Genomic DNA, 18,959 nt, shown 5'->3' on the forward strand with positions numbered 1-18,959 from the left:
AGAGATGGAAATAAAGGCTGTTTAAATGAATAAACAATCAAACAAATAAATGGCAGGTAGAACCTGTCACTTTGCGGAAAGAACAACTGCATCGTGATTTGGGGTCTCCGGGGGATATGTTCCATCTGCCCTAGACCCACTGAAAGCCATTCTCTGCTCTTCTGTGTCCTGAGAGGCTGAGCCCTGCAGTGTCTAGCCCCTGGGCCCCTCTGCACTCCGGCTTCCACGGGGTTTGGCTGGGGGAGGCGTCAGCAGGAGCTTGGAGGGCAGGAAGAGAGCAAGGCTGTGGCATGTATTCCTCTCACCTCTTCCCAGCTTGGGCAGTTATGGCAGTGGCTGTCCCCCTCCACAGCTACAGCTCCTGCCAGCGACCCCTCCTGCAAGGCGCCCTCTCTCAACCCGCTGCCAAAACACCTTTCCCCTGCAGGTGTGGTAAAGGCTTCTGTTGTTGCAGGCCCCTCGACACCTCCTGGGCTTCCCTACCCCTGTCCACACGTCTATAAATTGCCTCGCACTAAAAGGAGTCACCTAAGGGATCATTTTGTCAACCACCCTCCTTGTTTGTTAATAGATGAAATTAGTCAAACATCGTATACCTATTGCAAAATTAGGGTTAGAATGGAAATCTCTGGACTCCCAGTCTAGGCAGTGCCCCATACAACCCTCTGCCATGTTCCCACATGGGAAGAGGCCTGGGGGTATTGTAGTAAGAGGGAAGGCCATGGCACATCCATAAGAAGAAAGGATGGAAGGACGTGAAGAGAGGCATGGTCTGTGCACCTGCTTTGGCATCAATAGTGTTGTAAGGGGGGCTACACCCCTTAGATGGAGAGAGATGCAATCTTCTCACAGAAGAGTATTCATGCAGACTTCATGCCTCCTCCCACAAGGGCCAGCTCAAATTCCACCTTCTTTTTGAAGCCTTCCTGAAACTGAGACCACCAAACAAAATTAAATTCCCATAGAATTTATTGCTTCTAGTGTTGTTGTGAAGATCAAGTGAGATAATGCATATTGGAATGCTTGTAGAAACTGATAGATTTACAGTATTATTAATGAGAACCATCAATTTTACATGAGAATCCTTGCCTCCTAGATATGGTATCTGTTTTGACCTGAAAGAAACATGAAAAAGATGCTATTGTCTTAACCCGTAATTAATATTTCTCAACTTTCTTTGTAGGGCTCACATGAAGGGGCTCAATGAAGAATGAGTAAATAAACAAATTGGCTAGAGTGTCTTCGGAATTTTGGCTTCAGTATCTGTTTTCCTCTTGGTTTACGCATCTTGACCGTAGCCGGTGGGAGACAGTTTTCCTTTATGTAACTAACTAGGGTGAGGCGGTCTCAGTGGACTCCGAGAGGGTCTGTATCGTGGGCAGGGACACAGTCCTTCTGACTGTTGAATTCCTGGAACATAACTAGAACCTTTGCTCAATTGTCCGATGTTGGATGGATTACATCATTTCTAGTAGATTTTCGACAACCCTCCAATGAAACAGCTCCCTCAAAAAACGAGGATTTACTAAGTCATACTTTTCAGAGGAATCACTCCACTCAGAACTGGTAGAGTCAGCTCTAAGAGAGAAAAAACCCAGATCGTTCCCTGAGCTATACTTAATGCTAAAGCAGCCAGAAAATACTTCAAACTCAGCTCCACAAAGAACGTGCGGCTTCCAGAGCCTGACAGAGATGCCAGGGTCTCTCAAACCAGTGAAACCCTAACGGTCGCCAGCAGTCAGGCATCCGCTTTTGCATCTGAGCTGAGGCTACTGAAACAACGGAGAGGGACAAGCTGAATGGTGAGGAATAAAGCCCAGGTTCCATGAAGTTCAACTTCCCCCTCAGAGCCTCGAGAGGAAACACAGGCTGCAGAGGCGGCCAGCTCATTCGTTATCCCCCATTTGCCCTGAGGAAATCCTGCCAGCCGATACTCCCTGAGCAGTGCGTGGATGCAGACTCATCTGCAAAGTGCTCTCGGGAAACGGATCTGGTACATGGAAGACAAGGTTCTTTTCCTCGAGTACCTGCCACCCCCCAGAAACACCCCGGTGCCGTTCGGCAGAGAGCTGGTAGGCGGTTCATAGGGAGAGTGCAGGAGCCACAGTTACGGGCAGGCCGAGGTGGGCACCCCGTATGCTCAGCTGCTACGAGCAACTGGACAAACAGACCCATGTGGACAAGCCTGTTTGTTTTCAGAGGCTTAAATCTGCAGCAATGCCAGCGTGTTTGGAAGAAAGCTGATAAGTATGTCAAGATACTTCTGACTTAGAAAAGACTAAAAGAGTAATTTACTCTTATTTAAAAGACCAGCCCCGTGGCTGAGTGATTAAGTTCGCACGCTCTGCTTCGGGGACCCAGACTTCACAGGTTCTGATCCCTGGCATGGACCTAGCACTGCTCATCAAGCCATGCTGAGGCGGCATCCCACAGAAAATAGAGGAAGATTGGCACAGATGTTAGCTCAGGGCCAATCTTCCTCACAAAAACAACAACAAAACGACCACCAAAATGCAATGCCAATTCTGACTTGAATAAGGGAGTTGAACAGGTTGGTTCAGAGGTGGATTTTTAGGGGAGTCAGTCTTCATTTAACCTGTGTTGCTGGTATGTTCGAATGTTGCATAAGAGCTCTCTGAAGTGGGGCAACAGGCACTAGCCATTGGAATACAGGCCTTAGGTTATGAGTTAAGGAAACATTTGCCTTCGGAGCAACAAAGATCAAGGGAAGTTTACAGGCTGTTAGAGGGAGCCTATCAGAGATCATTTGGCAGTTTGCCTGCCGACCATGTGGTAGCCCTTTGTCACTTTTAGAAGGGCTAGGTCAGGGACCTTAGGGGCCCAGCACTCTGACTGATTCTTCCCAGGAGCTTGACACTGTCAGAATATATCTGACCTCAGGGCCTAAGCTGACATCACCAGCTCTGAAGAAGCTCTTCAAGAAGCTCTCAAGAAGCACTTCATGAAGAACATACCCTGCAGGCTTTCCAGACAGGAAACGCTGCTGCCTACACTCCAAGTGTGGTACTCTAGTCTTTTCATTGACCATGAAGCTCTGAAGGGGTTATTTGGACTCTGGCTGCATCTCTCCTCAGCTTGCCTTGCAGATGAGTGCCCTCCTGTACAGACGCCTGTTATTGCACTGGAAAGTGACACCATGACTCTGTTTATGAAGAATGGCCCTAATGCTAGAAAGGATTCTAGAAGGCATTCCAGGCATTTCCTCTTAGTTACTGAATGGATCATATGGTAGTGAGAAGGGATGTCTGGGGCAATAACAAAGAGGAGATCTGAAGACTCAGGGAAGTGGCTGATAACTGGTACTCACACACCTCAATGTGTTGATATAGTTTGCCCATCTCTGACGTTCTCTAAATCCAGGCTCCTAAAGGAACAGCTTTGATGACAAAAAGTAGCTTTTCCCATTAATAACATTTTGATCCAGGTGAGGAGTGCAGCATTGTCGTTAGAATACAGAGGACCAGCCAAGCCACTTGCAGCCTGTGTCTATGGCACGTTCCTTATTCTCTCCAAACCGTGACTCTCCAGCGGTGAAATGGGGGTAATGACACCTACCTCACAAGGGTATTGTGAAGATCAAGTGAAATGGGAAAATGCTCAACGTAGTGACTAGAACATAGAAATTGCACAGTAATCACTGGAACATGCTGTTACGCTGGAAGGGACCTACATAAGATCTTGTCCAATTCTCTTATTGTACATATGAGAAAGTTTAGGTCCAGGGACGTTGTCATTTCCTCATGGTTACCCAATAGTTTAATGACAAGCTCAGAAGAGGAACGCAGGTTTCCCGTCTCCCAGTTAAACGTGCTTCATTCTACATTACAGTACACAGTCATCCCTCGGTATCCAGGGGGATTAGTTCCAGGACCCCCTATAGATGCCGAAATCCAAAGATGCTCAAGTCCCTTGTACAAAATGGTGTAGTATTTGCATGTAACTTATGCACATCCTCCCATATACTTTAAATCATCACTAGAGTACTTATAATACCTAATACAATGTAAATAATTGTTATATTGTACTGTTTAGGGAATACTGATGAGAAAAAAATGTCTGTACCTGTTCAGTACAGATATAACCATCAAAGGCCTTGTGATTTGCTGGTTGAATGCATGGATGCGGAACCCGCAGATATAGAGAGCTGATTGTATCTCTTTTATCCTTTTGTGCATAATTTACTGTAACTTTGCCCCTGTGGAGCATTAATAAGATATGAGTTCATGTTAATAACTTTTTGCTGTAGAACACATAGTAGGGAAGAGGGAAATGTAAACATAAAACGAGGTTTTGTGCATAAGGATAAACCTCCGGAGATATGCTTAGTGAAGGGACTCGGAGCGTGGGGCGCAGGATTCTGGGGAAAATAGCACACATTTATGTGTATATGTATATAGGCTATGAACTCATTCTTTCAAGAATGACTAGTCAGCATGATGCTATTTTCTATTTATTGTCCTCATGGACATTTCCCAGTTATTCTCTAACTTGACTCTCCAGAAACCCAGGGAGCGGAATATACTCTGACAGAAAACGACACTCCTGCCTTGGGAACTGTCGTCGCTGAGTCTTCTCTGAATCTGCTTTTCTCTGACTGGCAGCTTCAAGGTGATGTGTATGAGCGGGAGTGTCGAGTCAATAGCCACAGCACGAAGAGTACTTGTGGCAGATTAGCGCTACTGCTGACTGCCGGGGACAGCAAACTCACGTTAGAGAAAACTGCCAAATACGTCACCCCACTCCCTGCTTTTCATTATTTGTCCCACGTCAATAACGGGTTTGTGTGTGGAGAAAGCAAAGGAAACAAGCATCCGGCCTGGGTCCTAGCCACCCTCCCTTACCTTGCCCCCTCCCCAGTCTGTAGATCTGTAAATGAGCAGCTCCACTGATGGAGGCTGAGGTATGGTTCTCTGGTTCACTGTGTCTGTGTGTGTGTGATTTTGCCATTTACACAAACCCTTAATAGTTACTAAGGCGGCAGACCATGTTCTACCTTCCAAGAAGCAGAAGAATCAGTCACAATCTGTCAGAAAACAACTGTTTGCCGAGGAACTCTTCCAGAAGCACTACCCTTTGTTTAATATGTTATTGATTTTCTAAACTGTTAAGTATGTTTATACTGGCAATAACCTACATGATACTACTCATTACATCAGTTAATACCTAGTTTATTAAAACATTAACATTTACCATAGGCAGTTAACTGAAAAACCAATTGTGTGCCTATGTGTGAGACTCATAATAAGAGATTTCCAAGTGAACATTAGTTAAGTATTTTTAAATGGCTTATGGGAACTCTTCGTTACATCCTAGACTCTTATTGTCCTTCTCTTTTCTTCCTAGAAGAAACAAGCCAGTACTATGCAAGTATGAAGCCCCTCTGAGCTTAGTGAGATAATCCACAGTTAGCTGTTGGAAAGCATGTGCATAATTAATTAAATATCACTACCGATGGAAAGATGTGTCTATCTGTGTGTGTCTATATCTGTGTCTGTGTCTGTATGCATCCAGTTGGAGAGCTTTGGAATAGGCTAGAGAAAAGAGTTCTAAACTGTGTAAAAACACTAAGTGTTGCTCCATTGTTAGTGCAAGGTACAATTCATGTCTATTCTTCTACAGGAAGTGTATTAGTCTGTAGGGCTGCCATAACAAACAGACTAAGTGGCTTAAACAACAGAAATTTATTTGCTCACAGTTTTGGAGGCTAGAAGTCCAAGATCAAGGTGCCGTCAGGGTTGGTTTCTGGTAAGGAATCTCTTCCTGACTTGTAGACAGCTGCCTTCTTGCTGTGTCCTCACATGGTCTTTCCTCTGTACCTACGGAGAGAAAGAGAGAGAGAGAGAAAGAGAGAGCACTCTGGTATCTCTTCCTCTTTCTTAAATGAATGCTAGTCCTCTTGGATTAGGGCCCCACCCTTATGACCTTATTTAACCTTAATTATCTCCTTAAGGGCCCTGTTTCCAAATGCACTCACATTGCAGATTAGAGCTTCAATATATGAATTGGGGGGGGGGGCACAATTCAGTCCATAGGAGGGAGGCAGCATGATATGTGGAAAGTCCTGGACATTGAAATCCATTTGACCTGGTTTTGAGTCCCATTGATTCCAGTTGTATGGCTTTGGGCAAGTTACTTCATCTTTCTCTTTCTCAGTTTCCTCATCTCCTACCTTGCAGGTTGTTAGTCTTTAATAGATATAAACTATAATTATTTTTATTTCTTATTTCAGGTAATTCCTTTTTAAGGATTTTGCATTACTCTTCATATAACTTGTTAAAAAACTATTATAAGAGAGTTCTCTTTTAGTCTTTATGTGAGTGTGTTTTATTGAGTTCTTATGGGGGATGTGGTTTACTTTCAATTTAGTTATAAGCTCTTAGAGGGCAGGGAACATTATATCTTATATTTCTTTTTATCTGGCACCTAGCATAGTATATTTTACATAGACACTCAAGAAAGTTGTGATAATTTGGTTGATTAGAAAGCTTTGGCACCTACCCACTTGATTTTTGGGCTGTTTTCTCTACCCCTACCCCTCCTTCAAGTATGGCCCTATTAATAAATTTTAGCACATTGTGTGGGATTACTGAAGTGCTAAAGTTAGTAATTAGTGGTTAATGTTTATGCATTATTTTCCACCTTATTCTAGAAAGTAATTGTCAATATATGTTAAGTTCTGAAACAGAAGGATCCACTTGTGTTGATGTCAGCTATTGAACTGAAGTCAATCCATTTCCATTAAGGTTCTCCCTAAAAGGGAAGAGACAGACTATTAACTACTAAATTTAACTTGTTTATGTTAATTACTACACAGTAATATTTTTCCCGTTCTTATAAAGGATCTCTGTAAAATCTTTCAAACCCCTATTATTTATAAATCATATCTGAAGTGTATGATTTTCAGAAAAGGAATATGTTGACTCATTGTGTGTGATTACTAGTTTAAGCAAATAGTCAACAATATTTATTACTGCTAAAAGGAAGTAGAAGACATACTACTTCAAAGAGCTTATGGTCCAGTCTGGGAGACAGAATTTATGGTGATATAACAAATGAAAAGATAATAGTCTAGTCAGTATTCAGAGGAGAACGCTACTGGAGCTCATCAAGATTATGAGTCACTAGAGAGTAGGGATAAACTTATATTTCCTCGTATCTCCCACCATAACTATTTCGGTGCCAGACATAATGTTCAGTAGACATTTATTCCATGAATAAGCTAACCAGTTTCTTGACCTGCACTGGAAATTTTTCTGAAAAACATTTAGTTTCTGTGTCATTGTTTCTTCATGGTTGCAGATGATAAAGACTGTGAATATAAATAAAACAAGAACATTTAAATGACTTGCATTGTTAAAGCGAATATGCATTTATATATGTATTTCACTGCATGAGTCAAGATTCATCTTTATTAATAATGCAATAATAGTGCATTGTTTTCATATATAATCAAATTAATTAAATGTTCAGCAGCATTACTCAGTTCCAAACTTCTCTGTAGCCTCCAGCTTAGTTTATCTTCTTAAGATGTGAGTGTAGACTGCTGAATTGTGAAGTCTCAGGGTTCTGCCAGGAGCTAATATCAGGTATATTTCACACCAGCACATACTCCTCCACAGGCTGACTTTTTCTCTTGACTTTCTCTTCCTGTGAATGTACTGCCAGTCTCCCATCCCTATCCCAGCCACACAGGTCGCCAATATCATTCATCTTCTACACCTATCTTTTCCTTCTCCTCACCCCTCAACTGCAAGCAATGGTTAGAATATGAGGCTTCTAGGAGTTCAGAGTCTGGCCCAATCATTCTTTCTTTGAGTTTTCATTGCTTCTAGTTCAAGTTGTCATTACCTCTCACCTACCCCTAAGTGATCTTCCAGTCACCAGTTTCTCTTTGCTCCAGATATTAGCTTGGATCTCTCTGTCACGCAATGTCTATATAAATATGACCTTGATTCCACCTTGGCGATGGGCTCCTGCCTCCATTCACACCCCGCCAGTCTATTGCTTACATTATCCACTTACTTGGCATGCCCTGCTTCTCAGCATATCCATATATCTAAAGTTTGTCTGTTCTTTAATTCTGTCAAAAGCCTCTGTTTTCATTAAGCACTTCTCTCTCCTTGGAACTCCTACAATACCTCAGATGCACCCTTCTGATAACATTTATCACACGGTCCCTAGTATGATGGTTATTAGTATACTTAAACCTCTTTCAGGTCAGAAGCTGTATTTAATTTATATATAGTATCTAATCTCATGCTTTATGCCTAAATTTCATGATCACTGGCTTATACCCAGAGAGAGTGGAAAGAGGGAAAGTTTAAACATCCTAGGTTTATGGAAGAAATACAATAAATAAACAAATGTAACAGTTTGGGAACATAGGAAATTTGGAACAAAAACAAGCAAAATCATGTATTAGAGTATCAGCAAAATCATGTATTATTTCTTAAACTGAAAGATTCTTAAACTTTCCTAAAAATCACAATTATTAAAGAAACTCTTGATAGAAAGAAAGAAAAATAGACAGAGATATATGTGTTCTTCAAACCATTTTGTCTTCTCAGATTATTTTCATGTAAGATACTATTGACCTGCTAATAGGAGAATTCAGTAGATATGGCTTCAAACTATAGCTAAATGGTGAGTTGGACTACATAATCTTCACTTCAAACACCAACTTAATTGGATTTATAAATATCAATCCCTAAAAATTACCTGGGAAAAACATTCTGTCATCGTAAAAGCATTATATTAAGAAAGTATGCTATTTTTCTTCCTATTTATCAGAAATACTATAATACCAATTATGAAAGAAAAATGTAAGTAATTGTCTATCGCATATGTGGTGCCAAACAGAAAAACTGGAAGGAATTACTCTAAACAGCAGTGTCAGTGACTTACATTACAAAGCCAGGTAGATCCTACAAAATGATGACTATTGTTTATTTATGCCTAATGTACATTGAGAGTCAAAAAGTCATGATGCTTAGTAAAGGCTTAAAAGTAGTTAGGATTTAAGGCTCCAGCTACATTGATAGCCCATTCGTGGTGAATGTCAACATATTTTTAGCGTCATTTCACAGACTAGGTCAAGATTTCACAAAGGTGCAGTTGTAAAACGTTAGATTCACAAGATGCTCAAAGATAAAAGGAGCCCATACTAATATAAATAATTGAGTTAAAGAATATTGGGGAGAAAGTACAGCTCTTCTTTATAGAATAATTCCAATTAATAAATGAAGAAGGAATGAAGGAAATAGAAAATCACCTTTAGGCCAACACCACAGTAAAAATTGGTGCAGGCAAGAACCGTTGATTGATGCTAGAATTAGTGGATGAAACTACAGTGAGAAACAAGATATTTGCATAGTCTCAAAGCTGTCCCCACAAGAAACTTATTTATTTAGTTAGTTAGTTAGTTAGTTATTGGAGGAAAAGAGCACATATTTATATTTATTAATCACAAAAGGAAGAACAGTAACTTTATGGGGGAAAATCCAGCAGACATCACCTAAACAAATGATCAAGTTTAACATTACCTGTGAAAAGACACTTCACTGAGGCCGGCTCCATGGCCAAGTGGTTAAGTTCGCGCACTCCACTGCGGCGGCCCAGGGTTCAGATCCTGGGCGCAGACATGGCACCGTTCGTCAGGCCACATTGAGGCAGCATCCCACATCCCACAACTAGAAGCACCTGCAACTAAGATATACAACTCTGTACGGGGGGGAGGTTGGAGAGATAAAGCAGAAAAAAAAAAAAAAAGATTGGCAACAGTTGTTAGCCCAGGTGCCAATCTTAAAAAGAAAAAAGACACTTCAACATCATGAATCCCATGATGTGATGCACTGAGGACAAATTATTTCTTTCTTATTCTTGCCCAAAAATGCATAACCTCACTCTAATCATGAGAAAACATCAGACAAATTCAAACTGAGGAACATTCTTCAAAATAAATGACCAGAACTTTTGAAAAGTGTCAATATAATGAAAGCCAAGGAAAGACTGAGTAACCATCATTAATTAAGGAGACATGACAACTAAATGCAATGTGGGAGCCCGTGTTGGATGGCAGACTAAAGAAAGGACATTAGTGAGAAGACTAGCAAAATTCAAATTAGGTGTGTGGTTTAGTTAATTATATTGTATCAGTGTTAATATTCTGGTTTCGATAATTTGCGTTATGGTTATACAAGATTTTGTTGACCCAAAATAACCAATAATCATCCTATAGATAAGAGAAATAAGGTGAGTTTTACTTGAGCCAGAATGAGGATTATAACCCGGGAGGGCCTTTTCCAGAAAGGAAGAAAGTGTTCCAGAAAAGCATGGCTTTCAGTACAGTCTTATATCTTTTTAGAACAAAAAACATACATTAAACACACCTAGGATACATTTTCATCAGTTTCAAAGAGATATTTAGTTGCAAATTAGCAAGTCAATGTGACCCTGATGTTGGGAAAGGGGACTTATTTTAGGAGTACTAATGCTGGTATTATCAATAGAGTGTTACCAATAGGGCCTAGGAGGGTAAGTATGTATTCTTATCTTAAGAGAGTGCATTCTTTACTGTAATGGTTAAAGCAGATGTACAATGTATGCATGATAGGCCATAAGTCAGGCTTTTTAGTTCAAGGCGAATCAGTTTTGAACCCAAATAGTTACCCCAACTACCTCAATATCTGAAAATCTCTTGTCAATGTTAACATTAAGAGGAGCTGCATGAAGGATATACAGGAACTCTCTGTACTGTTTTCTGCAACTTTTCTGCAATTCTAAAATTATTTCAAAATTTAAATATAAACTAAAAGCACAAGAACCAGTTTGAAGATGCTCCAAGTGTCCAAACTTGGGGCAATTGGGGCATGAAATATTATAAAGATGGTAATAAATTCTAACACTCTGATACAAAAATGTCCAAAAATTATGTTTAAGCTTATGCAGGAAAGAGCTTACTATTTAATGGTGAAGAGGGGCAGAATTTTGCCACCCCAAAATATGTCTCTTTGGCATAGGGGTTATCTTGAGCTGGTTATTTTTAGGAAACTGCAGACAGAGGGGAAGTTCTGAAAACCCAGTAGAAGTTACTCTTTTGTAAGAAACATTTACATTTATAAGGGAACTCTCCATTTATAAGGGTGTATCATTCTCTGTACTATGAAGAGAAGGATGACTCTAAATCTCCAGAAGCTCTTAGCAATGGAGAAGGCAATGACTTAAATCTGCGTAACAAATCATAACCTCATTTACTGTGCTTTTCCTGATAACTTCCAGTAAGTGGCTCTCCACCACCACCACCACCACCACATCTTTTGTCTTTAGCTGGAGATGGCTTTTAAGGTGGTGACTTGGGCCATTTCAGGGAGTTACCCAGTTTTCCTGGGTCTCTCCCATGTATACAGGAGGTATATATGTTGTTAAACTTCTGTTTTTCTCCTGTTAATGTGTCTTTTTTTATATAAGAAATATTTATTTTTAATTTTTAGTTTATTTATATTTATTTTATTTTATTTATTTTTATTATTTTCTTGAGGTCACATTGGTTTATAACATTATGTAAATTTCATGTGTACCTAATTATATTTCCGCATCTGTATAGACTACATCACAACCAAAAGCTTATCCGTCCATCACCATACACATGTGCCCCTTCAGACATTTTGTACTCCCCCCACCCCCTTCACCTCTGTAACAACCGATCTGTTCGTATCTATTTGTTTGTTTATTTGTTTATCTCCACATATGAGTGAAATCATATGGTATTTGTCTTTCTTCATCTGACTTATTTCCCTTACCATAATGCCCTCAAGGTCTATCCATGTTGTGCCCAGTAGCAAGACTTCATCTTTTTTTTATGGCTGAGTAGTATTCCATTGTGTATATATATATCCCACATCTTTATCCATTCATCCGTTGATGGGCACTTAGGTTGCTTCCAAGTCTTGGCTTTTATGAATAATGCTGCAAGGAACATAGGGGTGCATATATCATTTCGAATTAGTGTTTTCACATTGTTGGGATTAATACCCAGAAGTGGAATAGCTGGATCATATGGTATTTCTACTTTTAATTTTTTGAGCAATCTCCATACTGTTTTCCATAGTGGCTGCACCCGTTTGCATTCCCACTAGTACTGTATGAGAGTTCCCTTTTCTACACATCCTATCCAACACTTGTTATTTCTTATCTTTTTAATAACAGCCATTCTGACAGGTGTGAGGTGTTATCTCATTGTAGTTTTGATTTGCATTTCCCTAACAATTAGTAATGTTGAACATCTTTTCATGTGCCCATTGGCCATCTGTATGTCTTCTTTGGAAAAATTTCTGTTCATATCCTCTGCCCATTTTTGATAAGGTTGTGCATTTTGTTGTTGTTGAGTTGCATGAGTTCTTTATATATTTTGGAAATGTATGTCACATGTATGATTTGTAAATATTTTCTCCCAGTTGGCAGGTTGTCTTTTTGTTTTGTTGATGGTTTCCCTTGCTGTTCAGAAGCTTTTTAGTTTGTCATAGTCCCATTTGTTTATTTTTTCTTTTGTTTCCCTTGCCTGAGGAGATACGGTATTCCAAAAAATACTGCTAAAACCAATGTCAAGGAGAGTACTGCCTATGTTTTCTTATAGGATTTTTATGGTTTCGGGTTGTACATTCAAGTCTTTAATCCATGTTGAATTAATTTTTGTGTGTGGTGTAAGATAATGGTCTATGTTCATTCTTTTGCATGTGGCTGTCCAGTTTTCCCAGCACCATTTATTCAAGAGACTTTCCTTTCCCCATTGTACGTTCTTGGCTCCTTTGTTGAAAATTAGCTGCCCATAGATGTGTGGTTTTATTTCTGGGCTGTCACTTCTGTTCCATTGATCTGTGTGTCTGTTTTTCTGCCATTACCATGCTGTTTTGATTACTATAGCTTTGTAGTATATTTTGAATTCAGGAAGTATGATACCTCCAACTTTGTTCTTTTCTCTCAGGATTGCTTTGACTATTTGGGGTCTTTTGTCGTTCTATATAAATTTTAAGATTTGTTCTATTTCCATGAAAAATATCATTGGGATTCTGATTGGGATTGCATTGAATCTGTAGATTGCTTTAGGTAATATGGTCATTTTAACTATGTCTATTCTTCCAATCCATGAGCACAGAATATCTTTCTGTTTTTCTATGTCTTCTTCAATTTCTTTCAAAAATGTCTTATAGTTTTCAGTGGATAGGTCTTTGACCTCCTTGGTTAAATTTATTCCTAGGTATTTTATTCTTTTTGTTGTGATTGTAAATGGGATTGTATTCTTTATTTCTCTTTCTGCTGGTTCGTTAGTAGAGTATAGAAATGCAACTGATTTTTGTATGTTGACTTTCTATGCTGTATTCAGTGATTATCATTTACTGTATTCAATGATTATTTCTAATAGTTTTTTGGTGGATTCTTTAGGATTATCTAAATATAGAATCATGTGTTGGGGTGAGCCCATTGGCGCAGTGGTTAAGCGCGCACATTCCGCTTTGGTTGCCTGGGGTTTGCTGGTTTGCATCCTGGGTGCGGACATGGCACCGCTTGGCAAGCCATGATGTGGCAGGCATCCAACATATAAAAAAGTAGAGGAAGATGGGCATGGATGTTAGATCAGGGCCAGTCTTCCTCAGCAAAAAGAGGAGGATTGGCAGCAGTTGGTAGCTCAGGGCTAATCTTCCTCAAAAAAAAAAAAAAAAAGAATCATGTCATCTGCAATTGTTGACAGGCTTAGTTCTTCCTTTCAAATTTAGATCCCTTTTATTTCTTTTTCTTGCCCAATTGCTCTGGCTAAAACTTTGAGGACTATGTTGAATAAGAGGGATGAGTGCAGGCATCCTTGTCTTGTTCCTATTCTCAGAGGAATGGGTTTCAGTTTGTCACCATTGAATATGATTTTGGCTTTGGGTTTGTCATAGATGGCCTTTATTATGTTGAGGTAATTTCCTTCTATGCCCATTTTATTGAGAGTTTTTATCATAAATGGATGTTGCATCTTGTCCAACGCTGTCTCTGTGTCTATTGAGATGATCATGTGATTTTTATTCCACATTTTGTTAATGTGGTGTATCACATTGATCTGCAGATGTTGAACCATCCCTGAATCCATGGAATAAATCCCACATGATTGTGGTATATGATCATTTTAATGTATTGTTGTATTTGATTTGCTAATATTTTGTGGAGCATTTTGCATCTATGTTCATCAACCATATTGGCCTGCCATTTTCCTTCTTTGTGTTGTCCTTTTCTAGTTTTGGATCAGGGTAATGTTGGCCTCATAAAATTAGTTAAAAAGCATCCTGTCCTCTTCAATTTTTCAGAAGAGTTTTAGAAGGATAGGTATTAAATCTTAATTGTTTGGGAGAATTCTCCAGAAAAGCCTAGCCTGTTGTTTTTTGGGAGGTTTTTGATTTGTTACTTGTGATTCGTCTATTTAGATTCTATATTTCTTCTTCATTCAGTTTTGGAAGGTTGTATGAGTCTAAGAATTTGTCCATTTCTTCTAGGTTATCCAGTTTGTTGGTGTATAGCTTTTCATAGTATTCTCTTATAATCCTTTGTATTTCTGTGGTGTCCATTGTAATTTCTCCTCTTCTATTTCTGATTTTATTTATTTGAGTCTTCTCTCTTTTATCTTAGTGAGTCTGGCTAGGGGTTTCTCAATTTTGTTCACCTTCTCAAAGAACCAGCTCAATTTCATTGATGTTTTCTATTATGTTTTTAGCCTCTATTTTGTTTATTTCTGCTCTGATTTTTATTATTTCCTTCCTTCTACTGACTTTGGGCTTTCTTCTTTTTCTAGTCATTTTAGGTATAGTGTAAGACTGTTTATTTGAGATTTTCCTTGTTTGTTGAGGTAGACCTGTATTGCTATAAGCTTCCCTCTTAGTACCACTTTTGCTGTATCCAATAAGTTTTGGTATGTTGTATTTTCATTTTGATTTGTCTCCAGATATTTTTTGATTTCTTCATTGAACCAATGGTTGTTCACTAGCATGTTGTTTAATCTCCACATATTTGTGACTTTCCCCATCTTTTTTCTTATAGCGGATTTCTAGTTTCATTAGCACTGTTGTCAGAAGAGATGCTTGATATGATTTCAATCTTATTAAATTTATTGAGGCTTGCTTTGTTTCCCAATATATGGTCTATCTTTGAGAATGTTCCATGTACACTTGAGAAGAATGTGTATTCTGCTGGTTTTGGATGGAATGTTCTATATATATCTATTAAGTGCATCTGGTCTAGTGTTTCAAGATCACTCTTTCCTTGTTAACTTTCTGTCTGAGTGATCTATCTATCCATTGATGTAAGTGGGATGTTAAAGTCCCCTAAGGTTATGGTGCTGCTGTCAATTTCTCCCTTTAGGTCTGTAAATAGTTGCTGTATATACTTTGGTACTCCTGTGTTAGGTGCATATTTATTAATAAGTGTTATGCCTTGTTGGTGGAATGACACTTTTATCATTATACAATGTACATTTTGTTTCTTGTCATCTTTTTTGTCTTGAAATCCATTTTGTCTGATAGAAGTATGGTTATACACACTTTCTATTAGTTGTCATTTGCTTGGAATATCATCTTCTATCCCTTCACTCTGAGCTTATGTTTGTCTTTAGAGCTGAGATGGGTCTCCTTGACACAGCATATTATTGGGTCTTGTTTTGTAATCCATCCAGCCACTCTGTGTATTTTGATTGGTGAATTCAATCCATTTACATTTACAGTGATTATGGATATATGAGGGGCTAATACTGCTATTTTATCTTTTGTTTTATGGTCGCTCTATATGTCCATTGTTTCTTTTTCCATGTATTTCTATCTGCCATCTCAGTTTGGTAGTTTTCTGTGATGGTTTTCTCAGTGTTCTCTTTATTTATGTCTTGTGATTCTGCTCTGATTTTTTGTTTTGTGGTTACCATGAGGTTTGTATAAAAGATCTCATAGATGAGATAGTCCTGTTTCTCCTGATAGCATCTTATCTACATTAGCCTATGCAAGTTCCATCCTCCTCCTCTTCCCCTTCCATGTTTTTGTTGTCACCAATTATTCTTTTTTGTATTGTGAGTTTGTGACCAAATTGAAGTGGTTATAGTTATTTTTGATGCTTTCTTTCCCTTTAGCCTTTATGTTATATTTGATGCTTTCTTTCCCTTTAGCCTTTATGTTATAATTAAGTGTTTACTAACTTATCCTTAAACAGACTTGCAATTTTCTGATTCTGTCCATCTATGTATCACCTTGCTCAAAGCTTTGTAAATCTTTGCCTTTTTGTTTCACTTAGGAGGGCTCCTTTCAGCATTTCTTGTAAGGCAGGTCTAAGAGGTGATGAACTCCCTCAGCTCTTGTTTGTCTGGGAAAACCTTTATTTCTCCTTCATATATGAAGGATAACTTTGCTGGATAGAGTATTCTTGTCTGATAGTTTTTGTCTTTCAATATTTTGAATATATCATTCCACTCTCTCCTAGCCTTTACAGTTTCTGCTGAGAAATCCACTGATAGCCTGATGGGGGTTCCTTTATAAATTATTTTCTTCTCTCTGCCTGCCCTTAATGTTCTTTCTTTCTCATTCACTTTTGACAGTTTTTTTTTCTTTTTGAGGAAGATTAACCCTGAGCTAACTGCTGCCAACCCTCTTCTTTTTGCTGAGAAAGACTGTCCTTGAGCTAACATCCATGCCCATCTTCCTCTACTTTATATGTGGGACACCTACCACAGCATGGCTTGCCAAGCGGTGCCATGTCCACACCCAGGATCCAAACCAGCGAACCCCGGGCTGCCAAAGCGGAGCATGTGCACTTAAGCACTGCACCACTGGGCCAGCCCCTACTTTTGACAGTTTTAATATTATGTGCCTTGGAGAAGGTCTTTTTGCATTCAGATAATTAAGAGTTCTATTATCTTCATGTACTGTATGTCTGATTCCTTTGCCAGGTTTGGGAAGTTCTCAGCTATTATTTCTTTGAATGGGCTCTCTGCTCCTTTATCTCTCTCTTCTCCTTCTTGGATACCAATTATCCTTATGTTGCTTTTCCTAGTTGAGTCGGATATTTCTTATAGAATTTCTTCATTTTTTTAAAGTCCTAGTTCTCTTTCCCCTTCCACCTGAATCATTTCTAGATTTCTGTCTTCAAGCTCTCTAATTCTGTCTTCTATATGGTCTGCTGTATTTCCAATGCTTTCTCCTTTATTTTTCGTTTCATTAATTGTGTTCATCTCCAGAATTTCTGTTGTATTTTTTTTTTAAGTTTCAACCTCTTTGGTGAAGTACTCCTTCTGTTCATTAATTTTATTCCTGAGCTCATTGAACTATCTTTCTGGGTGTTCTTGTAACTCATTGAGTTTCTTCATGACAGCTATTTTGAATTCTTTGTCAGTTAGATTATAATCTTCTGTGACTTCAAGTTTGGTTTCTGGATAGTTGTCATTTTCTTTCTACTCTACCATGTTACTGTAGTTCTTCATGGTGCTTGATGAATTAATCCTCTGGTGGTGCATTTGTTGTTGTAAATGCCTTTCTTATTTGGGGAAGGCTTTGGTTGCTTTGCTTCTGAGCTGATTCTGGTTGTATTGAGAGCCTGCACTTTTCACCCTGCACTGCCTCTGCCAGAGGTGTTCTTTGTGCCCTCCTTTTGCTGCTTGTGCCTGCAATGTTGCTGGTGCCTTCCTGCTTACAAATTTGCTGCAGTCTCAGGTGTTGCCACTGGGGTCACCAGGCTGCAAGCACTTCTGCTGCTTCCAGGGTCACCTGGGCGTTGTTACCCCACTGGCTCTCCAGGTGCTCTCTACAGGCTTGGGTGCTGCTGCCCTGTGCACCACCTGCACCACTGCTCCTGGATTATCTTGGGGTGCTGGCAGCACTACTGCCAGGATGGCTGGGTTCACGAGTGTCACTCTCACTGCTGGGAACCCAGGGTCTTATATGCAGCCACTGCTGCTGATATAGCCAGTGTTGGGGGTGCCAACACTGGGTGCTGGGTCATTGGTTCTGTTGTGGTTCCTGAAGCCACAGGTCACAAGTGCCACCTGCCACTGGGAGAGGAGCAGGGGCTAAGCTGTGAGTGTTGTTCCTGCTCCTGCAACCTCTGATCACTGGCACATTCTGGTATGCCTTTTTAAATCAGGTCAGAGCACCCTGAACCTGCCAGGTAAATCCACATTTTGGATGTTGTCCCCACTGATGAAAAGACTGGCACCAGTGCCATGGGAAGAGGAGGGGGCTGGGTCACTGGTGCTGTTCTGTGTCCTGTAGCTTCAGGATGTGTGCACCATCTGCCACCACTGTTGGGAGAGAGGGGCTAAGCTGCAAGTGTGTGTTGTTGCTGCTCCTGAGACCCTAGTCATTGGTGCACGTGCTGGTGTGAGGATTTATGTTTTGGATAGCTGCTGATGGGAGAGGAGGAAGAGGCTGCTTCCCTAGTTCCACAGTCTACCAGAGGTCCAGTCCACCCACTTTCAGATGTATGGATGCATGAATTTCTGAAGCATTCTGGTGTGCTGTGCAGGGCGTCCTTTGTTGGTCAATGGATGTCTGACTGATTGTAACTTAGAGGGGAGAGACAAAGGGAACTCACTCCGCCATGATGCTAACGTCACTCTCCAATCTGTCTTTTTAGTTCAGGGGTGTCTCAGCCAAGAACCTAGAAGGGAAGAGGGAAAATTATTTTTCCTCCTCCACAGCAGTGTCTTATTTTTAAAAATAACAAAATACAAAACTCTTTGAACTATGCCAAGTGTGACTTTGTCTTAGCATTGCACGGTATTTCTAATTTTCTCTAGTCTAGTTATATATCTTTTATAAATTTAAGAATGTAAAAAATACAGTTTGGAGGACTTCATTTAGAAACAAATTAGAGTGCTAAAACATTAAATTTTACTTTAAATGACTAATTAAACCTAATGTTTTTTATTGCTTTTA

General features: G+C 39.7%; 1 protein-coding gene across 1 annotated transcript in view; it reads left to right on the forward strand.

Annotated features, from left to right (window-relative positions):
- The first annotated feature begins 1,825 nt into the window (after positions 1-1,825).
- The window catches only part of LOC123282603 (uncharacterized), a 61,797-nt gene continuing 44,663 nt past the window's right edge, over positions 1,826-18,959 (forward strand). Inside the window, exons 1-3 of the mRNA XM_070501747.1 lie at positions 1,826-2,123; positions 4,522-4,798; positions 5,365-5,410. Of these exons, the coding sequence (XP_070357848.1) occupies positions 1,826-2,123; positions 4,522-4,798; positions 5,365-5,410 (621 nt within the window). The remainder of the gene's footprint in view (positions 2,124-4,521; positions 4,799-5,364; positions 5,411-18,959) is intronic.

Source organism: Equus asinus, chromosome X, assembly GCF_041296235.1.
Source record: "Equus asinus isolate D_3611 breed Donkey chromosome X, EquAss-T2T_v2, whole genome shotgun sequence".
Taxonomy (NCBI): Eukaryota; Metazoa; Chordata; class Mammalia; order Perissodactyla; family Equidae; genus Equus; species Equus asinus.